This window comes from Rattus rattus, chromosome 1 (assembly GCF_011064425.1).
Source record: "Rattus rattus isolate New Zealand chromosome 1, Rrattus_CSIRO_v1, whole genome shotgun sequence".
NCBI classification, from domain to species: Eukaryota; Metazoa; Chordata; class Mammalia; order Rodentia; family Muridae; genus Rattus; species Rattus rattus.
Window position 1 is genome coordinate 3,381,511 of NC_046154.1, and position 23,029 is coordinate 3,404,539.

The window sequence follows — 23,029 nt, forward strand, 5'->3', positions numbered from 1 at the left end:
GGGTGCTAGGAACTGAACCCACATCCTCTGGAAGAGCAACCAGTATTCTCGACTGCTGAGCCATCCCTCCATCATCTCTTCAGTAATGACGGTTTTATAGGCAGGACACAGGCCTAACAGTAAGAAATCCCAAGACTTAGGTATTAAAGTAAAATAATTCACACGTAAGATATCAAAGTAGATATTTTCAAGAAGCTACATGTAATCAATCTTGTTTTAGGCAAAAAACAAAAAGCTAAAGTCCAGGTAACTATATCAAGATTAATAAAATTAAGATTGTTTTTAAAAGGATAAATGAGGGGGGGGTGGCTCAGCAGCTAACAGTATGTATTGTTCTTTCAGAGGACCAGGGTTCGACTTCCAGCACTGACATGGTGACTCAACCATCCAGTTCTAGGATATCTTATGCCTTCTTCTGACCTTCATGGGCGGAAGGTATGCTTGTGGTACATATACATATATGCAGACAAAATGTTCCTACATATAAAAGAAATCTTAAGGCTGGGGAGTGGTGGCAACCGCCTTTGATCCCAGAACTTGGAAGACACAGGCAGGTGGGTCTCCAGGACAGCCAGGGCTACACAAAAGAAAGCCTGTCTCAAAAAAACAAACAACAACAACAAATGAGGACAGGAATGTGGTTCAGTGGTCTAAAAGCCTGTCTAGCAAGTCAAAGGCCCAAGGTGAATCCTTAGCACTACAAATACATACATACATACATACATACATACATACATACATACATACATACATACCAACCAAGTCAGTCACCCAGTCAGCCAGCCACTAGCTGGCTAAGGGAAAACAAAAATACAAAAGCAAAAATAAAACAAAAACACAAAAACAAAATCTAAACTCTACACCCTGGCCTGGTAGCACATATGCATAATACCAACATCTTGGGAAATAAAAGCAAGAAGATTTGAGACTATCTTTTTCTAAACATGAAGTCTGAGGCTAGCTTGGGTTACAGAGACACTGTCTCAAAAAAGAGAGAGAGAAAAGAAAAGATTACAAAAACGAGTAATGGTAGCATAAGAACAGCAAATTACAAACCAAAGTCTAAACCAAATCCATTTGGCTTATGTCTGTAATATTATATGTGTCTGTAGTACTTACACATGAATGTACATTGTTAGGCTGAAACCCCTGTTCTGCCCTCCTTCTCCCAACCCCACCCACTTGGAGAAAATTAACCTACTATCACTACTTGCCTCTGTGTTTCCAGCAACCCACCCAGGGGTGCCCGCCCAGGGGCTCAGATTCTGACCGTGTATGGACAGCATCCCAGTTCCTAGCTGGCATGTCATTACTCCTCGCCTAAGCTTCGTAAAACCCCCTTGCTTTAGCCTGCATGTGTGACCTCACTGAGCTCCACCTGTGAGATCAGTGAACCCACCCCAGAGCTGCCTCCTAATAAACCTGCCTTTATCTACTTTTAATCTGGTCTAATCTGGCCTATATCTGTGTTAACAAGGGAGAGTGAAAGCATATTATATATGTATGTGCATATATAGATGTTGTTATGTAAATGTACATACATCTTGACCAAGTATCCTTTAAACACAAGGACCATTCTACATATGAAGATTTCCATTCATGTAATTTGCAACATTAAGCAGATTAAAACAGAAAACAATTATGAGCTAACAGATCTAAAAGAATGTTAGATAAAAATCCCATACGGTTTCATAACAAACATGCTGACAAAATCAGAAAGAGAACAGAACTTAGTCTCATGAGGATAGCTACAAAAATCAGTACCAAACCAGCATGCTTTAAAATTGTGTGTGTGCTACCCAAAGACTATACATCAACTGACTCTGGGCTCCAACTGCATAGGTAGCAATGAACAGCCTAGTAAGAGCACCAGTGGAAGGGGAAGCCCTTGGTCCTGCCAAGACTGAACCCCCAGTGAACGTGATTGTTGGGGGGAGGGCAGTAATTGGGGGAGGATGGGGAAGAGAACACCCATATAGAAGGGAAGGGGGAAGGGTTAGGGGGAAGTTGGCCTGGAAACCGGGAAAGGGAATAACAATTGTAATGTAAATAAGAAATACCCAATTTAATAAAGATGGAGAAAAAAATTGTGTGTGTGTGTGTGTGTGTGTGTGTGTGTGATACAGAACAACACCCACACCAACCCCACCCCACCCATGCACATGGTGAAAGGAGAAGGTGCAAATCTCCTCTGACCTCCAAATATATTCCACTGTGCACACATACACACACAAAATTAACATGTAATAAAATAAATTTTAAAGACTTAGGAAGACAGCCAGGTGGTAGCACACACACCTCTATCCCAGCACTTGGAAGATAGGAGGTGGATTTCTTTGAGTTGGAAGCCAGTGTGGTCTACATAGTTGAGCTCCAAGTCAATCAGAGTTACAAACTGAGACCCTGTCTCAAAATAAGAAGAAAAAAAGACTTATTGTGGTAGCATCCATTGGCTCATATATTTGAATGCTTGGTCCACAGTTGCTGGAACTGTTTGAAAAGGATTGGGAAGTGTGGGCTTGTTAGAGGAGAGGTGTCACTTGGGCTTTGACATTTTAAAAGCCCAAGTCAGGTCTAGTCAGTGTCTGTCTGTATCTCTGTATCTCTGTCATCTCTGTCTGTCTCTCTCAGTCTCTTTCTCTGCCTCTCTCAGTCTCTCTCTCTCTCTCTCTCTCTCTCTCTCTCTGTGTGTGTGTGTGTGTGTGTGTGTGTGAGTGTACATGTCTGCCTCCAACTTGCAAATCAATTGTGATATCTCAGATACTGCTCCAGTGCCATGCCTGTCTGTCTACCTGCCATCACACTCCCTGCCATGATGATCATGGACTATCCCTCTAAAACTGTAAGAAAAAAAACCCAATTAAATCCTTTGTCACGGGGGCTGTCAGAGGCACAACTATACTGGTGTTGTTTAACAGTTTCCTCCAAGATTGGAACATTCTATGCTGTAAAGAAGCTCCTTAAGCAAGAAGGTAACAACTCAAAATAGCTTCAGGAAGTCCCTGAAACTGATCAGATTCATTATGTCCTTCCCTGCCAGAGTAAGCAATAAAAGCTGAGAGTCCCTCTCAGACTGAAGGAAGCCAAGTTGCAAAAAAAGACTCTCAGACCAAACCAGCTTCCCAGAAAAAAGCTGCCTAGAAAAGGCTCAGATCAACAAAAACACCTAGAAAGGGCTCTCTCCAACCTGTTGAGCTGCCTGCAGGCTATGCAATGTGCTACAGGTTTCCAGGTTTTATGAGTTGTCAACCCATGCTGGGGTGTGCCTTGGTGATATAGCTGTCTTTGATTCATTTCTGTTCCTGTAAGGAACTCCTCGCCCATATTCCTGTAAGTAACCCCAATAAAACTCACTGGTACACCAAGTTGGACTTCAGTGTTGTTCGTACTTTGGTCGGTCGTGGGTTCCCTAGCTGGGTGAGTAGATATGAGTGTTATGCTGTGAAACCCAAAGAGGAGCCACAGTGTCACACATTGTTGCTAAGTCTCCACACCTTGTAAGAGTGTCTGTTCCCTAAGCCTAATGTAGCCTGCAAACCCTGTTTCTCAAGCCTCTGTTGAACTTGTAACCCCAGGATGTGTACCCACTGGGTGTGCCTTGCTCCTGAGCACCTGTGATGACTCCCCTTCCTTCTATTCTTTCACTTCTACCCTACAGGCAGCCATGAGCCCCAAGTCCCCACTCCTTTGCCCTGGAGTTTACAGCCAATCATCTCAGTTTTTTCTATCCAGCCTAACTCTTTTCTATAAAAGAGACCTCAAAAGCCAGTGAGGGGCTGCTCTCTGAAACCCCAACTTAGGGGGAGCTAGTCATCTGTCCAGCCCCTTGTGAGGTTCTAAAAACAGCTTGCTTTAATCAGACGGTCGTGTGAGGTTTTCCTCAGACCTAACAGTGTCTCCCAAGAAATATTTTGTCACATGTAATTATATATCATAGGAAATGAAATTTTTGAAAACTAGGGTTTAATGTATCTCAAGTTAACCTTGAACTCCTTATAAAAATAAGAACCTTGAAATGTTGATCTTACCTCTACCCTCCAAAAGCACTGAATATTTTAGGGGTTATTAAAAAATAGCTAAGAAATACAACAACTAAAAAAGTAAGCTAGATGAGCCCCTAGGACAACAAATGCCTGCTGTCTGCTGGGGTTTTGTTTTGTCAATTTAACACAAGCTAGATTGGAATAGGAAGAGGAACCTCAACTGGGGGGTGGGAGGAACTCCTTCACAATGCCTATAAGTCTGTAGGATGTTTTCTTGATTACTAATTGATAGAGGAAAGCCTAAGCCATTGTGGGCAGTGAGATCCCTGGACAGAGAGTCCTGGGTGTATAAGAAAGTGGGCTGAACAAGCCAGTAAGCAGCCTTCCTCCATGGCCTCTGCTTGAGTTCCTGCCCTGCTTGATGATGACTACAACTGTAAGCTGCAGTTAACCCTTTGCTTCTAGTCATGGTGCCTCAGCAACTCAGAGAGCTTGCTGCTCTTCAAGAGGACTAGAGTTTGGTTACCAGCACCTACAGCAGGTAACTTAAACTATGTTTAGCTCTAGTTATGGAGGACCTAACTGCCTCTTCTGCCCTCCTCAGGTCTATTCATGTGTGCACTCACACATATACATAAATAGAAACAAATTATTTTTAAAGATTAAGAAAATGTAAATTAAGAGTCAAAATTTCAAGGTATACACACACACACACACACACACACACACACTCACACACACATATATATATATATATATATATATATATATATATATATATATATATATATCTCCCAGGTCAGCCTGGGATACATTAGATACCGTTTTTAAAAAAGTACCATTCAACTTCTATCTTACAACAATTTGTGTTTCCCTTTGTATTGTATTTTTTTAATAGCATGAATTTTATTTCAGCAAACATCAACTTTGAGTGCTTATAATGCAGTAGATGTTATAATAATTACACAAACGTACAATCTCTTTTCTCAAGGACAATAAAACCTTATTTCTATGGTGTTAGCACACAGGAACCCTTATAATGTCAGTATGGAAAGACTGAGACAGGAGGAACATGAGTTCAAGGAAAGCCAGGGCTGTATAATGAAATCTAATTTCAAAAATATAAATTCCCAAAATCATTATGAATTTTTTAAAAAACTATTTGTGTTTCTAATAGCCCGATATATCCCAAAGTAAATAAATATTCCTCTCTTCTTTATACCACCAATAACAAAAGCACTGTGCCCATTCCTGTCTCCCAGATGGAGGTAACGGTCTTCTCTTACACACCTGACTCGTAGCTGGAGACAAGTCATGCATGACAGCAGGGCCAAGCAAAGTCAAAGTCTAAACATTTCTAACAAGTGCACACTATTAAGGCTAATATCCAGAACTCTGCACAGAACCAGAAGAAACGCTTTCTGTTCCTCCATATAACAAAGAGGGACTGCTATCAGCTCCTTCCCCATGGTCCAGAACCAGTCTAACACCACAGTCTAACCTGCAGTGGGAGATGACAGCGGGAGATGGAGCTTCCCGCTGAAATTTCAGGAACTCTTCTCCCTGCCTATTCATTATAGCTGAGCACAGTGACACATGCCAGCAGTCCCGGCCCTCAGGATGCTGTGGCAATAGGCTATCAAGTTCAAGACCAGTCAAAACCACATAGCAAGACTTGGGCTCAAAAATAATAACAACAATAATAACAAACTTCATTATTACAGACAGGGTGTGTCTCATTAGTAAAGCGCAGGTCTAGGACATGTAAAGTTCTGATTTGACTCTCTTAGTACAGATTTTAGTGCCTCACACAATGGACTTCTGGCCCTCTCCCTAGACAATAGATAATGGATTAGAGATTGCCCCCATTGCTCAATATTGCAAAGAAAGCAGTTCCTACCTCATTATCATCTGCCAAGGCATTTATTTGTTCCAATTTGTAGGTCCAATATCTGGCTTCCTCCTCTGGGATGTCTACCATAAAAAAGAACAGATATTAGCTGGCAATACATAGTCATCAGCAAATAACACTTTACTTAGACAAGTGAATATGATTAGAAAGGTGGTGGTGACATGAACGCTAGCTGTGAGTCACTGTCACCATGAACATTACCGACTTTATTTTGGAAAGACAATATAATAAACTGCTCTTCCGCTTCTGATTTCGAAAATGATGAACTAAGGCTCTGAGAGGACACATCGTCTGTCTACGGCTGAGTTCCTCCACAGATAAGCGTGATGCAAACTGATATCAATAGACTCCAAAATGAGGTTATGTCATCTACACAGCAAGAGCAAACACTCCAAAGAATTAGATTAGGAGGAAAGCTACACCTTGCGATATAAGATGCTTAAAAGTTATACTTTTGCCTTCAAAAAATTAAAAATACAGCCAAGGGTAGTAGTGGTTCATCTTGTAATTTCAATATTCAGCAGATTAAGGCAACTGGATTACAAGTTCAGTAATGAACTTGTACAGACCCAGTCTGGACATACGGAGTTCCAAGCCTTGTCTCAAACACACACACACACACACACACACACACACACGCACACACACACACACACACACTTGCCATGTGAGAATCTAGTCAAAAAGAACTGAAAGTAGAATGTCAAAGGAATATCTGTACATCCAAGCTCAGAACAGCATTTATTCACACTAGTCAAGAGTTAAAGCAACCTGTGTCCATAAACAGATGAAAAATGTAAAATAACATATATATTCACACACAATGAAAACTATTCATCGTTTAAAAGGAACAACTTCTAAACTGGCTCTTAGCTCAGTGACAGGGAAGAGCGGGAAGGTTGAGACAGGAAGAGCACAGTAAGCATGAAGCCACACGGTACCAAGAGATTCCAGGCCAGCCTAACTACACACAAGAAAGAAATTAGGGAAACGACACCCTTCATAATAGTCCCAAATAATATAAAATACCTTGGTGTGACTTTAACCAAGCAAGTGAAAGATATGCATGATAAGAACTTCAAGCCTCTGAAGAAAGAAATTGAAGAAGACCTCAGAAGATGGAAAGATCTCCCATGCTCATGGATTGGCAGGATTAATATAGTAAAAATGGCCATTTTACCAAAAGTGATCTACAGATGTAATCCCCATCAAAATACCAATCCAAATCTTCAGAGAGTTAGACAGAACAATTTGCAAATGCATCTGGAATAACAAAAAACCCAGGATAGTTAAAACTATCCTCAACAATAAAAGGACTTCTGGGGGAATCACTATCCCTGAACTCAAGCAGTATTACAGAGCAATAGTGATAGAAACTGCATGGTATTGGTACAGAGACAGACAGATAGACCAGTGGAATAGAATTGAAGACCCAGAAATGAACCCACACACCTATGGTCACTTGATTTTTGACAAAGGAGCCAAAACCATCCAATGGAAAAAGGGAGCATTTTCAGCAAATGGTGCTGGTTCAACTAGAGGTCAACATGTAGAAGAATGCAGATCGATCCATACTTATCACCCTGTACAAAGCTTAAGTCCAAGTGGATCAGATACACTCAAACTAATAGAAAAAAAGTGGGGAAGCATCTCGAACACATGGGCACTGGAGAAAATTTCCTGAACAAAACACCAATGGCTTATGCTCTAAGATCAAGAATGGACAAATGGGAACTCATAAAACTGCAAAGCTTCTGTAAGGCAAAGGAATTTCAGATCTTCATGCTTCCTCCTCTCCCCCATAATCAATCCCCCAGTCTCATCCCCAGCTCTGTAGATGACCTGCTGTGGCCTCTCCTCATGCTCTGCCCCCATTTCTAGGGGAATAAGCAGATCCTGTAGGACACCTGCTTTCCTCCCTCCTGTGGACCCCTCAGCCACACCCCCAATATACCCCCATTCCTAAGTGTTAGCTAACAATACCTAGAAACTCATTTTATCCAGAACCTCCAGTGTCTATACCCATCCCAGAAGCATTCCAGGCAACACGTTATCCTAAGAACCAGAGAGGGCAACAGAAACCAAGGAACAAAATATCCACCCAGCAAAGACAAGACCAGAGATTAACACCTAGAAATACAGTCATCCCAAACTCAGATGCCTAGACTGCAGCGTAAAAACACAATCAATAACAGTCAGGCCACTATGTCCCCACTAGAGTCCAGCAACCCTGCCAAATACATCAAACCCTGAGAAATCCATCATAGCTGAAGCACAAAACAAAGACTCTGAAACGGCCTTTATGAACATGAATGACAGTAGTCCTTAAAAAGGAAGTGAATAAATTCCAAAAAAAATCTATGAAAACATAAACAATGGAAATAAAACAGCACCAGACCTGAAAGTGGAAATAGAATCAATAAGGAAAATGCAAACTGAGGGAAACCTGGAAATGAAAAATTTAGGAACTCACTAAACGAAGAGTTAGGAATAACACCTAACTCTTAATAGAGACTTTAAAAGCCAGAACAGCCTAGATAGATGCAGATTCTAAGAGTCCACAGAGGCCATGCCAGACTACTATACTCAGCAAGAGTTTCCATCACAATAGATGGAGACCAGAAATCATTCCATGATAAAAAAAAAAAAACAAAAAACAAAACAAAACAATGTAAGCAATATCTATCTACAAATCACCCTCTGAAGGTGACCTACAGAGATTAGCCATAACCTCGAAAGCATAAGAATAAATAATTCCAGACAGGAAAACCAAGAGTAGAAACACACACACACACACACACACACACAAACCACTGTCACCATCACCACTACAACAAAATAATAGGATTCAACAAGCAAGGCTCACCGATACCTCTCAACACCAATGGTCTCAATTCCCCAGTAAAACACAGACTAACAGAATGGACGTGAAAACAGGACCCATCCTTAACACTAAGGATAGTGTAGTACAGTTAAAATTAACACCTAGGCTCTGGGACCGAGTCACCGTTCTCTCTTTCCTTCCCCTTTGCTGCTTCTTCTCTTGCCTTGTCTTTACCAGGTCTCATTGTGTTGTCCACACCAGTCCTGAACTCCTGAGCTCAAGTGATCCTCCCACGTTCTGGGTGGCTTTATGGGCATAAGACTTCATGCAAAGTTAAATTCCTTTTTTTATCACTTCATATCTACTCAACCTCGGGCAAAATCCTTAAATATTCTGTGCCTCAGATGCCTTTATCCTGAGATTTAATAATAGCTGCGTCCAAAGGAGTATGAGGGAGTCAAGTGAGCCCCCATAAATCATGTTTTTATTAAAGTATTTTATTATAGTGTACATTCACAACATAAAGTCAAGCACCGAAAATTTTGTAGCAGAATATTATATACAGCATTTATATCCTAACTATGTAATAAGTAGATGAAACAGTTAAGAAGCAAAAACTAAATAGTTTTAAAAAAAAAGAGTTAAAGTAAGAAAAAAAAGAAGAAATGGGATCTCATAAAACTGCAAAGCTTCTGTAAGGCAAAGGACACTGTGGTTAGGACAAAATGGCAACCAACAGATTGGGAAAAGATCTTTACCAATCCTACAACAGATAGAGGCCTTATATCCAAAATATACAAAGAACTCAAGAAGTTAGACCGCAGGGAGACAAATAACCCTATTAAAAAATGGGGTTCAGAGCTAAACAAAGAATTCACAGCTGAGGAATGCCGAATGGCTGAGAAACACCTAAAGAAATGTTCAACATCTTTAGTCATCAGGGAAATGCAAATCAAAACAACCCTGAGATTTCACCTCACACCAGTGAGAATGGCTAAGATCAAAAACTCAGGTGACAGCAAATGCTGGCGAGGATGCGGAGAAAGAGGAACACTCCTCCATTGTTGGTGGGATTGCAGACTGGTACAACCATTCTGGAAATCAGTCTGGAGGTTCTCAGAAAATTGGACATTGAACTGCCTGAGGATCCAGCTATACCTCTCTTGGGCATATACCCAAAAAGATGCCCCAACATAAAAAAGACACGTGCTCCACTATGTTCATGCAGCCTTATTTATAATAGCCAGAAGCTGGAAAGAACCCAGATGCCCTTCAACAGAGGAATGGATACAGAAAATGTGGTACATCTACACAATGGAATATTACTCAGCTATCAAAAAACAACGAGTTTATGAAATTGTAGGCAAATGGTTGGACCTGGAAAATATCATCCTGAGTGAGCTAACCCAATCACAGAAAGACATACATGGTATGCACTCACTGATAAGTGGCTATTAGCCCAAATGCTTGAATTACCCTAGTTGTCTAGAACAAATGAAACTCAAGACGGATGATCAAAATGTGAAGGCTTCACTCCCTTCTTTAAAAGGGGAACAAGAATACCCTTGGCAGGGAAGAGAGAGGCAAAGATTAAAACAGAGACTGAAGGAACATCCATTCAGAGCCTGCCCCACATGTGGCCCATATATATACAGCCACCCAATTAGACAAGATGGATGAAGCAAAGAAGTGCAGGCCGACAGGAGCCGGATGTAGATCGCTCCTGAGAGACACAGCCAGAATACAGCAAATACAGAGAATGCCAGCAGCAAACACTGAACTGAGAACGGGACCCCCTGTTGAAGGAATCAGAGAATGAACAGAAGGGGCTTGAGACCCTATATGGATGGATGGAGCAAAGAAGTGCAGAAGTGTAGAGCTCCTGAGAGAAACCCAGAATACAGCAAAACAGAGAATCAGGCAAACCCTGAACTGAGAATAGGGACCCCCCTGAAGGAATCAGAGAAAGAACTGGAAGAGCTTGAAGGGGCTCGAGACCCTATATGTACAACAATGACAAGCCACCAGAGCTTCCAGGACTAAGCCACTACCCAAAGACTATACATGGACTGACCCTGGACTCTGACCTCATAGGTAGCAATGAATATCCTAGTAAGAGCACCAGTGGAAGGGGAAGCCCTGGGTCCTGCTAATACTGAACCCCAGTGAACTAGACTGTTGGGGGGCAGCAATGGGGAGGGTCGGGAGGAACACCCATAAGGAAGGGAGGGGGGGATGTTTGCCCGGAAACCGGGAAAGGGAATAATATTCGAAATGTATATAAGAAATATTCAAGTTAATAAAAAAAAAAAAAAAAAAGAAAAAAAGAAGAAACAAAAACTGTTTCACATTTACATCTAAAACACCAAACATTATCAACCTGCAAAAATCAAAAATCAGTTGATCAAATTATTAAAAAATTGCCCCCTGCACACACATATTACTTTTTGAGTCAATAAAAAGTGTTTTAACTTGATAATATAGAATTGATGCCATACCGTAAACTTGAGCTACATAACAAGACTCTCTCTGGGATTAAAATAAAAGCTAAATAAATAAATTGAAATTATGAAGAACCACAAAAATAGTAAATGTGAACACCATTAATGAAAATGACAAAAATTCAAAGAATACTAAAATAAGTCAAGTAAAAAGAAGAGAACATTTCTAGGCATGTCCTAGTTGCAGCCTGTGTCCCTGAATAGCCATGAATGCAGTCCAACTCATCTGGAGATAGCAATGGTAAGTCAAAAAGCTGGACACCCCAACATAAACAAAGTGCAAAGGTTAGAAGTTGGGAAATACAAAACACTGGAAAGATGTGCAGAGGTGGGCACTCCCGGGAGTGACAGCATAAACTCTGCCAGCTTCCTGCCAAACGACTCTGCGATGCTCATGAGAAAGAGCCGTGCACCATCCCTCTAACCTGCAATCCCACTTCGCCCTAGCCCCGTAAGGATCACAAACACACGACATTGTTAGTGACAGTAATATGTGGCTTAAAAAAAAGAAAAGGAAATCCTACATGTCCATCAATAAAGGATCACAGAATAAATTCACTGAAGGTGAATGCTCTGATCAGCAAGACAGATATTAAAGTTCACCATACAGACACATACCACTGGAGGCTGAGGCAGGAGGTCTGTTGTGAGTTCAAGGTTAGCCTGGAATTTGGAGTGGTCTCAAAAAAAAAAAAAAAAAACAATCTAAATTAATTAAGTATACTCCATTTTCAGTTCTCTTCAATCTTAAATCAACAAACTGTAGTTTTAATAAAACAAAACATAATATATGTTAAAGTATTTTAAAAGAATAATCTAAAAATTGGAAATTCCAAGTAATTTTACAAACAGAACAGAATGTAACAAATTGCAGCTTTCTTGGTGTTTAGCGTCTGCTTGCTTGCAGTAGAATCTCACCGTGCAGCCCTATCTAGAGCTTGCTGAGCAGACGAGGCTGGCCTTGCACTTCTGAGGCTCCTCCTGACTCAGCTTCTAAAATGCTGGGATGGCTGGCATGAGCCGCCAGGCCCAGACCATGTGCAATCTTTAATGAAGACCAACCCACTTTACTTCGTCTTGGGCTAACGGTCATTGGGCAGAGTAGATGAACACACACGTCTACAGAGGACATGCCTGAGAAGACAAGATAGCCCTTAACAAAAGAGATGACAGTCTCAGTGTCCTTACAAAAGACTAAGTCAGTCTGTAATGCTTATCAAAATAGACTCACCAAAAGGCAGCTCAAATCGTGTATCAAGCAAGATTTTATGAGGAGTTGGGTTTTTAGTTCCACAGATCTCATCATTTTTCATTAATGTCTCAGCCTCCAGTGTAGACCACTCCCCGGGCCCTTCCTAGGAAACAAAGACCTATGTAAGATCAAACGCTAGACTTTCTCGGCTCCCTTTGTGGTTCAGGAGCCAGGTGTTTTCCTCTGAATTCTCTTCTTCAAGAGCTTCAGAACATCGCTTACATCCTGAGAATGAAGAGAGGGGAAACCCACTATCACCCCCTCCCATCACCCTTCACTGTTGCCCTCCACCATCACTCCCACTGTCACTCCCATTGTCACCCCCCACTAACACCCCTCACCATTACCCCTCACTATCATCCCTACCATCACCCCCCACTATCACCTCCCCACTATAACCCCCCCACTATCACCCCTCACCATCACCCCTCACCATCACCCCTCACCATCACCCCTCACTATCACCCCCCACTATCACTCCTCCACCATCACCCCCAATATCACCCCCTCACTATCCCTGCTGCTCTGTTCTGATCCCTTTGCTGAGATAAGGACTCCAGGGGCAGCTGTCACTGTGTTCAGCTGTGCAGTCCTGGTGAGGACGACTCTCTGGAGTTCCAGACTTTAAAGTAAGCATCCATTATGGACCAATTCTCAATCTCCTGATTCTTAATGACTGGTAAATAGAAGTGACTAGAGCTGCCATGAAAATGAGCTGTTCATCTGCCTCTAGTCGTAGAGACTTAGAACTCAAAGAAATATAGACAATGAAGTCACTGCCCTCTATTTCCCCCTTCCAGAGAAAGGTTCTAGTGCACTGTCAATGTGAACAGTAGTAGAGTCACTTCCAGGTAGGTACAAAGCCAATGGAGAAATAGTGATATCTAAGTCGAATCTGAGAAAGTGAACTAAGAATTCAGCCTGGAAATGAGTAGACACAATATAAATACCTACCAACCACATCCTGTAATTCTGTAAACTCCAAAAGTAGTATACACAGAAGAAAACTGAAACCAGTTGCCTCATGAGCAGCTTAGAAAAATAGGCCCCAAACTAGTATCTGGCCAACTGGCTAAGTAAGTTTAATGGTGTTCTTCCCAGGACAGTGTTGAAGATGAGAGTTAGAGACCAATACACATTCCTCAGACAAGACTATCTTCTGAGAGGATTAGAGGTGCTGAGGAATCTCCAAGATCAGCCAGAGGGCACAGGGAAGAGCAGTTTACAGTCAACCCCTAACCCTTTGGGAAAGGTGATAAGCTTGAGGGCATACGCCCTCCACTTAGAAAAGGAACAGGTATGCATGGATAAATGTCAGCTGAACTGGAGCTAAGCTGAGGGAAGGCAGGGGCCACAGCCATACTTCCAAACAGGCAGCACACTAACTAACCTCATCCGACTGGCGGATAGTCTTCAGTGCGATCCACACGGTCCCCACCATTGTGTCCCATATCAGCCCTTTGTTCCACACCTCCACACTTAGGCCCAGGTCCAGACGGCTGATCTCACTAATGGGGGGAAAAAGAGAGTCCTTTGAGGAGAGCCAGATAACAGGAAAGAAAATACTTTAATTCCCTGTTTTGCTAGCCTTGAATACTTTTCAGCAGTTCTCTTATTTTAGGGAAAATCAAAGTATCCCTGATTGCTCCAAGTACTCTTTAGATTTCTAAGAAATTATAATGCATACCCACAGAATAGTACTTGTATAGCTGGACATGGTGGTATATGCCCATAATTCCAGAACTCAGGAGGCTGAGACCAGAGGACTACAAGTTCAAAGTCAGTCAGTCCTACACAGACTCTGGAAGATAGAAAGGAATGAAGGAGGGGGAAAGAGGGATGAGGAAGAGGGAGGGAAGGAAAAAGGAGGGAAGGAAAAAGGAGGGAAGGAAAAAGGAAAGTAGAAATGGAGAGAGAGAGGAAATAAGACAATGAACTTGTTATTATATTTTATTGCTATTGTTTCTGATAGGGTTTCCAAAAATGCACTTATATGATTCAAGGAAAGTTCTAGAGACTGGCTATACAACGTAATACCTACTGTTAACAAAAAGTTATTGTAAACTTGAAATTTTGTTGGGGGTGGCTGGAGGAAGAGCTCAGTGGTAGAATATTTGTCTAGCATGCACAAGGCCCTGAATTCAGTCCCCAGTGAAAAGAAAACTTTTTAATAAAATAAATTTCATTTTAAGTGTGCTTAGCACCAAGGTTGGGGATGGTTCACAAAGAGGCCGCCAGCAGTAATGGAACATGTATTACCTTGAATATGGTGATGGTGATCAAGAGTATACGTGTGTGTGTGTGTGTGTGTGTGTGTGTGTGTGTGTGTGTGTGTGCCCAATCTCCCCATGCTGTGTACATAACAGGTCTAGTTTTTCTTTTCTATTTTTTCTATTTTTCTATTTTTTGGAGCTGGGGACCGAACCCAGGGCCTTACGCTTGCTAGGCAAGCGCTCTACCACTGAGCTAAATCCCCAACCCCCAGGTCTAGTTTTATACACTGATCACACCTCAGTAAAAGTAGAAGAGGAAAGGGAGAGAAAGTAGGGAGGAAGGGTCACAAGAAGAAAGGAAGAAAGGACCTTCGTTTATCCTCTGCCCTCTGGAGATGAGATCATGGTCAGACCAATGTAGCGACACAAAAAAACATAAGATCAAGTGATCCAGCCTGCCTAGATGTCCATCCCTGTGTGTAACCTTATGTTTTATTGTTAGTACTACCATGGCCTTAACTTAGATCTGTGGAATACATAAAAGAACTTTCAAGAAGAAAAGCCTTGGTTACAAAATATATGAGACAGCAGCCAGGAAGAAAAAGGCCCTGAGTATATGAGGCTTTAGTGGGGGCTGGATAGCAGAGTACTTGTATAACGTGTGTAAGGCCTAGGTTCCATCTCCGGCAGTGAAACACATAAATAAAAGTAGCATCAAATGTAGCAGAACACTGGCTTGAAAGGGCTGTCACAAGTACAACCACAGTGTCAGGGCAAAGCAAAAATCCATATGTTAATGCTAAGAACATCCTCCAGACAGCTTTTGTTAAAGCACAAGGTGATCTGAAGAGAAAGGCAAGAAAGTGAGAAATGGTTGCTATAAATATAAAAAACAAAAAGACATTACCCAGAAAAATATGAGCTATTACTCCTCACAAGTGAGTGTTAAGTATGTGCTTTAGAGACAGCTTGGCCTCTCTGTTGTCCTGTAAGATACACGGTCTCAAATGTCCTAGAGGTGTGGACTTACAGACAGAAATCACGCCAACTATGTTGTAAGTATATAAAGCAGAGAAAAATACACTTTTTAAATTTATATTTCCAAGCACTTATAATACATATGTAATTGGTATTTTGGGGAAGACATGTAACATCAGACCAGTTCTTGTCTCCAGAAATTTTCCAAGGTTTCTGGAGAAGTGTCCAGAGCCATAGGCTAGGTACTTAACCCAACCAATAACTTAGGCTGTTCACAATGGGGAAATTGAGCTTTTTGTCACATAGTTTGTTCACCTAATGAAGCAGACTTTGAAAGTACATGCAACATCTGCAAACCTATGTGAAGTGTCTTTGATTTGAGTCTAAAAAGGAATTTTTAGTGGAGATGCATATGTGACAGTCCCAGTGCAACTCCAAATTTGCATCTCAAGCCACCAGATAAAAGAAATACCCAAATTCTTTAGCAGCTTGACACAGTCACAGAAGAAAGTCTATTCTTCACAGACTTCTCTCCTCTCATATATGTATGCTCAGAATGTACAAGCAAAAAGTCAGAACTCTATGCTTATCCCCAGAGCCCAGAGGAAATTTCTTTTCCTTCTTAATTAACTCAATCAAGGCTAGGGAACACGTGTATACAACATTCCGAGCCAAGAACACTCATACCAGTAAGTGAAATGTCATCTTTAAATAACAAACAATATAAGGACTGGAACGTATAGCTCAGTAGTGGAGTTCCTGCCTAGCATGCACAAGGCCCTGAGTTTGAGCCTCAAATAATACTAAAAATGAATAATTTTAAGAAGTGAGCAATCTATACTCTAAGTACTAAATATAAACTAAATATTAAATATGAGCAACATAAGCTTGGTATAGTGATACATGCCTATTATTGTAGCTCTTGGGCAACTGAGGTAGGAGGATTTCTACAACCTAGAGGCCAGTGTCCTATTATTGAGTTCCAGGTAATCCTAGGCTATATATAATGTCTCAAGAAACACACACAGCACCACCACCACCTACCCACACACTGCCAATCATGAGGCATTTTTCTCTCCTATACAGTCAACATGGTTTAACTGTGTCATCCCTCTGAGTGGAAACTCAGAGGCTTTATCTTGTCACTGTATGCATGCTAAGTGGTTTTATCTTGAGGACTGCTGTTTCTGGAAAAGGGTTTCATACAAAGTAAACAGGCACATCCATCCATCTCATTTGTACACAGCCCATTTTCATCTACAAAGAATTGTTTAAAAGATAAGATTTTATCTTACTCTAATTTTTTTTTCAGTGCTTTGAACTAACCTAGGGTTTTATCACAAAGAATGAGCTATATTCTTAGTCTGAAAGAAAATACTTTCAGGGGAGATGGGCTGCTAGAGATGGGACCCAAGGCTTCTAGCATGCTAAGCAAATACTTTATCAACTGAGCTATATCCTAACCCCTAAGACGTTAAACTTACTATTGCAAATGCTTGACATATACCTACTTCAGATACCTGCATACCCAGAGTCGATTAAACATTTTTCAGGGGAAAGTATGTCGAGTAGAAAAGGTTTTAGAAGCTGTGCTCTTAGGAAATAACTCAAGCATGTACACAGTCTAGAACACACATGACCACATTTCCTTAGAGAACCTCTAAGGACCAAAGACAAAGTTCCATTTGATATTAGGCTAAGTGTACTGGACCTGAATTCTGACCTACGAGAAAGTCTGAGCAGGCAGTATTCTCAACTCACTATGTTACCTCAGGGTTACTCATAATCATCACTCATGTCCAAGAATAAATTATAAATCAATGAAAGAAAAACTGCAATATACCTCACTACAAGCCTCACTCGCTCCTCTAACTCTACAGATTAAAAGATGCATAGCACTGTCGGGATGTTAATACATTACTGGCATACACAGACTCAGTAATTGAATTGTTTCATTGCGTATCACGGACTAATGACCATTATGGAATGTGTAGACAACATTTCAGCAAAGTTCTTACAACATGAAATCTTGCTCCCAGGAAGGCTGATCACCACGAACTGCTACAGTTGTGCTCTTCACGTTCTGGACTTTCAGGGTCACATATGTGTTAAACTTATCTGTGAAGAATTGCAAAAAAGAAATGTTAATAGTATCCAGATTATCACCCACTTTCACAAAGCCCTTAAAAGTAAGTAATGTCAGAGACTGGAGAGAGTATTCAATAGTAGTGGCCGCTCTTCAAGAACAAGCGTTCCATTCAGGGGATCCAACATTCTCTTCTTGCTTCCATGGGCACCAGACACACATGTGGTGCATGGACAGACATACAAGCAAACACTCATACACATACACTTTAAAAAGAGAGATGGGAAGAGGGAGGATGGGATAAGGGTTTGCTGAGGGGAAACCAGGAAGGCTTTTTATATTTTTACATTTTGAAATGTAAAAATATAAAATAACCAATAAAAATAAAAATAAAATGAGAGATGGAATTAAGTGATACTAAATTAAATGTGCAAGTAAGACTGAAGCTGTGTGTTATATAATTCAAAGCACAGCAGAATCGTAAAAACTGATAAAACTATACATAATCTGGTTCATATTTTGAGACATATAAGGTGATGGGTATCCACAATGCCAGGACCACTCAGGAGGCCGAGGTAAGTCAGGAGCTAAACAGCAAGGTCAAGGCCAGCTTGACTGCATGAGATTCTCTCTCAAAAAACAACGTGTGTGTCTGTGTGTGTGTGTGTGTGTGTGTGTGTGTGTGTGTGTGTGTGTGTGTGTACATAAAATATAGAAAGGAGTAACAGTTGCAGAGCCCTTGATAAGGACATAAACTGAATGGAAATAGTCAGGAAAGACCTGGATTTCAAGCTTGATCTATAGTTTACATGAAAAGAAACATCATAATTGAGAAGAGGAAATTCTCTGAGAGGAGAAACTAAGTACAAACCAAAGGGAGTAACCTAAACCTGAAACCTCAGATCTGAACTCTGCATGTTTATACAACTGTGCATAGACTGACTACGCAGTCCAGGCTGTCTTCAAACTCACTATTCTACTTTCAATTCAAGACTCTCCTGCTTCAGCCTACTCAGTCGTAGTACAAGTGTGTACAACCACGTGTGGCCTGAGGGTTTGCTTTTTGTATTAAGAAAAACATTTCATAACAGAAAAAAAAAGCTATTGTGTTAACTCATCAAAATGCCAAGAACTACTTAAAACAATTAATTAATGTGAGAAAATGGGTCCTGCCACACTTGCTGTTCATTTTAGCCAGATGAGGAGACTGAGACACATTTCAGGCCAACCTCAGCTACAAAGCAAGGCTATCTCAAAAGCAGAAACAAAGAAGTGGGGAGACGGCTCAGTGGTAAAATGCCTTTTGCACAAGCATGAGGACCTGAGTTCAGATCCCCAGCATCCTCACGAACGGAGCAGAAGGTAATGTCTACAACCCAGCTCTGGAGGGTCTCACATGCCAGCCAAGACCTGGCACATCCAGCTATACTTCTGAAACCTGAAGGCCATTCTGTATCATAAGATCTTAAACTTGAGCTGGGACAGGGCTAAGTGGCAGAGCATCTTCCTAGCATGTGAGGTCCCAAGGTTAAACAAAATTTGTCATTTTCCAGGCTGTGGGGGCTTGCTAACCATCCAATCTAGTCAACTGGGAGCTCCGTGCTCACTGAGAGACCCTGTCTCAAAAACTGAAGTGGGAAGCAATTTGAGAAAGAGATTCTCGGTCACATCTGGCCTCCATGCACACAGGTGTGCACACATGGGTGCTACTAATAATCCTTTCTTTCCTTTTAGAAACAGGGTCTCTCTATGTAGTTCTCACTGTCCTGGAACTAGATATGAAGACCATGCTAACCTAGATTAGATTTTCCTGCCTCTGCCTCTGACTAATGGGATTAAATGTATGTGCAACCACACCTGGCCAATTCTTTTTAAAGTTTGTAGAGTTTTTTTCTTTTTAAATCTCAGTATCATCTTGTAAAATAGTCTAGGCTAAGGATGGTGGCTCATTGCAGCAGGAGGCTGAGGCAGAATTCTGAGAAACAAAATCCATCTGGGCCACACAGCCTCCACCATCAAGTGCACCCTGTTTAAAAATAAATAAGGGGAGGGAGTTTACAAAGTACTTACCTAGGATGTATAAGCCCTGGGTTTGATTTCCCAGCACCACATACCAGGAATGGAGGTACACACCTACACTCCCAGCACTATGGAGGGGAAGACAAGGTGATCTGAAGTTCAAAGTCATCCTTAGCTATATAGCAACTTCAAGACCACCCTGGGATATGTAAGACCATTTACAAAGAAATTTAAAACTAAAAATAAAATTAAAGATGACTTTGGTAGACCAGGGTGCATGCCATGAAGACTAGCAACCTCAATCCTAAGTCTGATTCCTAGAAACCATATGGGCAAAGGTCAGAACTGACTTCCAAAAGCCACCCTCTAACCTCCATACACATGCCGTGGCATGAGGATGCATGGGCGCACACACACACAGAAGAGATAAACAAATTAAAAAAAATTAAAAATTTTAAAGTATAGTATAGTTGGGTTAGCAAGAGAAAAGGATAAACTTTCATTCATTAGTAGAGATAAAAGTATAGGTAAACAAAGTTAAATGTTTTACAGCAGTGGAGTAATAATTTCATAAATTACCTTAGCAAATTAAATCAATGCATTTAAGTAGTTAACCAAATGATGTGATTAATTTTTTTATCTTTCTGAGATAGGGTCTCTTTATGTAGCTCAGGCTGACCTGGACAAGCTATTCCCTTGCCCCAGACTCCCAAGTACTAGGATTATAGAACTGTATCGCCATGCCCAGCTTGTAAGTAACAATTCTGTTTAAGGTTGCTTTTGGGGGGCCAGTGAGATGGCTCAGCAGGTAGAGGTACCTGAAGTAAAGCCTACATAACCTGGCTTCCAGGGGATAGGACACCCTCTTCTGGCCCCCTTCTAGTCCTGAGCACACACACACACACACACACACACACACACACACAGACAGAGAGAGAGAGAGAGAGAGAGAGAGAGAGAGAGAGAGAGAGACTAATTTTTTTTTTAAAGACTGCCTTAACTCACAGCAAGCATGGAAGTGTTGAAAGCCAGGAGAGCCAGACTTACCTGGTGAACCCTGGAATTTGGCTCTTTTAACTGCAACAAAACAAAAAAAAAAGTAAGATTAGGAACCCGATCTCATACCTGATGAAAAATTCCTTGTCAGGAGGCAGAAGAAAAGCAGACGATCCGTTTTATGTTAGACATCTTTCTGAAGTCTAAGTTATTGATGCTCCTTATTTAAAAGCAATCATCAGACTGGAAATAACCACTTACCTTGCATGTCTGAGACCCTGATTTCTATCCTTAGCCAAACAAAAAAGTAAGAAATTTTTCAAAAAGGAAAATCCCTCCACTTCATTCTGCTAAAACAAGAGTATATCAGGAAAAAAACAGACAATAGGCTTTAAAACAAGAGTGGGAAGTGACTTCTAAGACCAAGAAGATATCAAGAGGGGCTTCTGTCAATAATCATACGAAACTACTCCTAAAGAATAGGCAGGGAAAAAATAAAAAATAAAAATAAAATAAAATAAACGAATAGACAGGGAGCTGCACATGGAAGAATCCTATAGCCAGAAATGCACATGCAGCTTCTAGAGGAAGCCAAGAACTACATATGCACAAGAACTGCTAGAGCTGGACTAGTGGCTCAAGTCTGGAATCCTAGCAGTCAGAAGCCTGAGGCAGCAGAACTGCTGCAAGTTCAAGGTCAGCCTGGACTACAGAGTAAAAAGGAAGCAAAGTCAATCCATGAAGATTAGGGACGAATTCCCCAGGTATCTTGGTGGGGTGGGCTGTACAATGCATAGAAAGTCTGCTTTTCTCCACGTTCTATGTTAAAAATGAAAGCCTCCCTTAGCTGATGTCTACCCAGCTTAGTACTTAGCTCTGAGCTAAGTCACTTAGGACTTTCCACAAGGCCATCTCCATTTCAGTCAGCACTTACTACTACTAAAATCTATTTCTTTCTGTTGATCTGATGTATGTCTTTTGCAGTGTCACATAAAGTCAGTCCCTCTTCCCAAATATTCTTTTCCATCAACATGGAGAAAGTAAAGTAGGTCATGTGGAACATGCCTTTAATCCCAGCCATCGGAAGACAGAGGCTAGTGGATGAGTTTAAAGCCAACTGCACAGATTAAAAAACTGGATATGAAATGAGGACCCAGCATTTTGCTGCCTACAGGAAACACACCTCAGAGACAAAGACAGACACTACCTCAGAGTAAAAGGCTAGAAAACAACTTCCCAAGCAAGTGATCTAAAGAAGCAAGCTGGAGTAGCCATTCTAATATCAAATAAAATCAATTTTCAACCAAAAGTCATCAAAAAAGATAAGGAAGGACACTTCATATTCGTCAAAGGGAAAATCCACCAAGATGAACTCTGAATTCTAAATATCTGTGCTCCAAATACAAGGGCTACTACATACATAAAAGAAACCTTACTAAAGCTCAAAGCACACATTGCACCTCACACAAGAATAGTAGGAGATTTCAACACCCCACTCTCATCAATGGACAAATCATGGAAACAGAACTTACACAGAGACATAGACAGACTAACAGAAGTTATGAACCAAATGGACTTAACAGATACTTATAGAACATTCTATCCTAAAACAAAAGGATACACCTTCTTCTCACCACCTCATGGTACTTTCTCCAAAATTGACCATATAATTGGTCATAAAAACAGGCTTCAACAGGTACAGAAAGATAGAAATAATCCCATGCATCCTATCAGACCACCATGGGCTAAAGTTGGTCTTCAATAACAATAAGGAAAGAACACCCACATATACGTGGAAGTTGAACAATGCTCTACTCAACAATAACCTGGTCAAGGAAGAAATAAAGAAAGAAATTAAAGACTTCTTAGAATTTAATGAAAATGAAGGTACAAACATACCCAAACTTATGGGACACAATGAAAGCTGTGCTAAGAGGAAAACTCATAGCTCTGAGTGCCTGCAGAAAGAAACAGGGAGCATATATCAGCAGCTTGACAGCACACCTAAAAGCTCTAGAACAAAAAGAAGCAAACACACCCAGGAGGAGTAGAAGGCAGGAAATAATCAAACTCAGAGCTGAAATCAACCAAGTAGAAACAAAAAGGACTATACAAAGAATCAACAGAACCAAAAGCTGGTTCTTTGAGAAAATCAACAAGATAGATAAACCCTTAGCCAGACTAACCAGAGGACACATAGAGTGTGTCCAAATTAACAAAATCAGAAATGAAAAGGGAGACAGAACAATAGAATCAAAGGAAATC

The 23,029-nt window shown here is 41.0% G+C and overlaps 1 protein-coding gene across 1 annotated transcript in view; it reads right to left on the bottom strand.

Moving 5' to 3' along the window:
- Positions 1 to 21,032, bottom strand: part of LOC116888249 — an 80,156-nt gene extending 59,124 nt beyond the window's left edge. The window contains 6 exon segments of the mRNA XM_032889536.1: positions 5,884 to 5,957; positions 12,452 to 12,575; positions 13,863 to 13,980; positions 17,682 to 17,781; positions 20,816 to 20,845; positions 21,026 to 21,032. Coding sequence (XP_032745427.1) covers positions 5,884 to 5,957; positions 12,452 to 12,575; positions 13,863 to 13,980; positions 17,682 to 17,781; positions 20,816 to 20,845; positions 21,026 to 21,032 — 453 coding nt within the window.
- Positions 21,033 to 23,029: the final 1,997 nt, after the last annotated feature.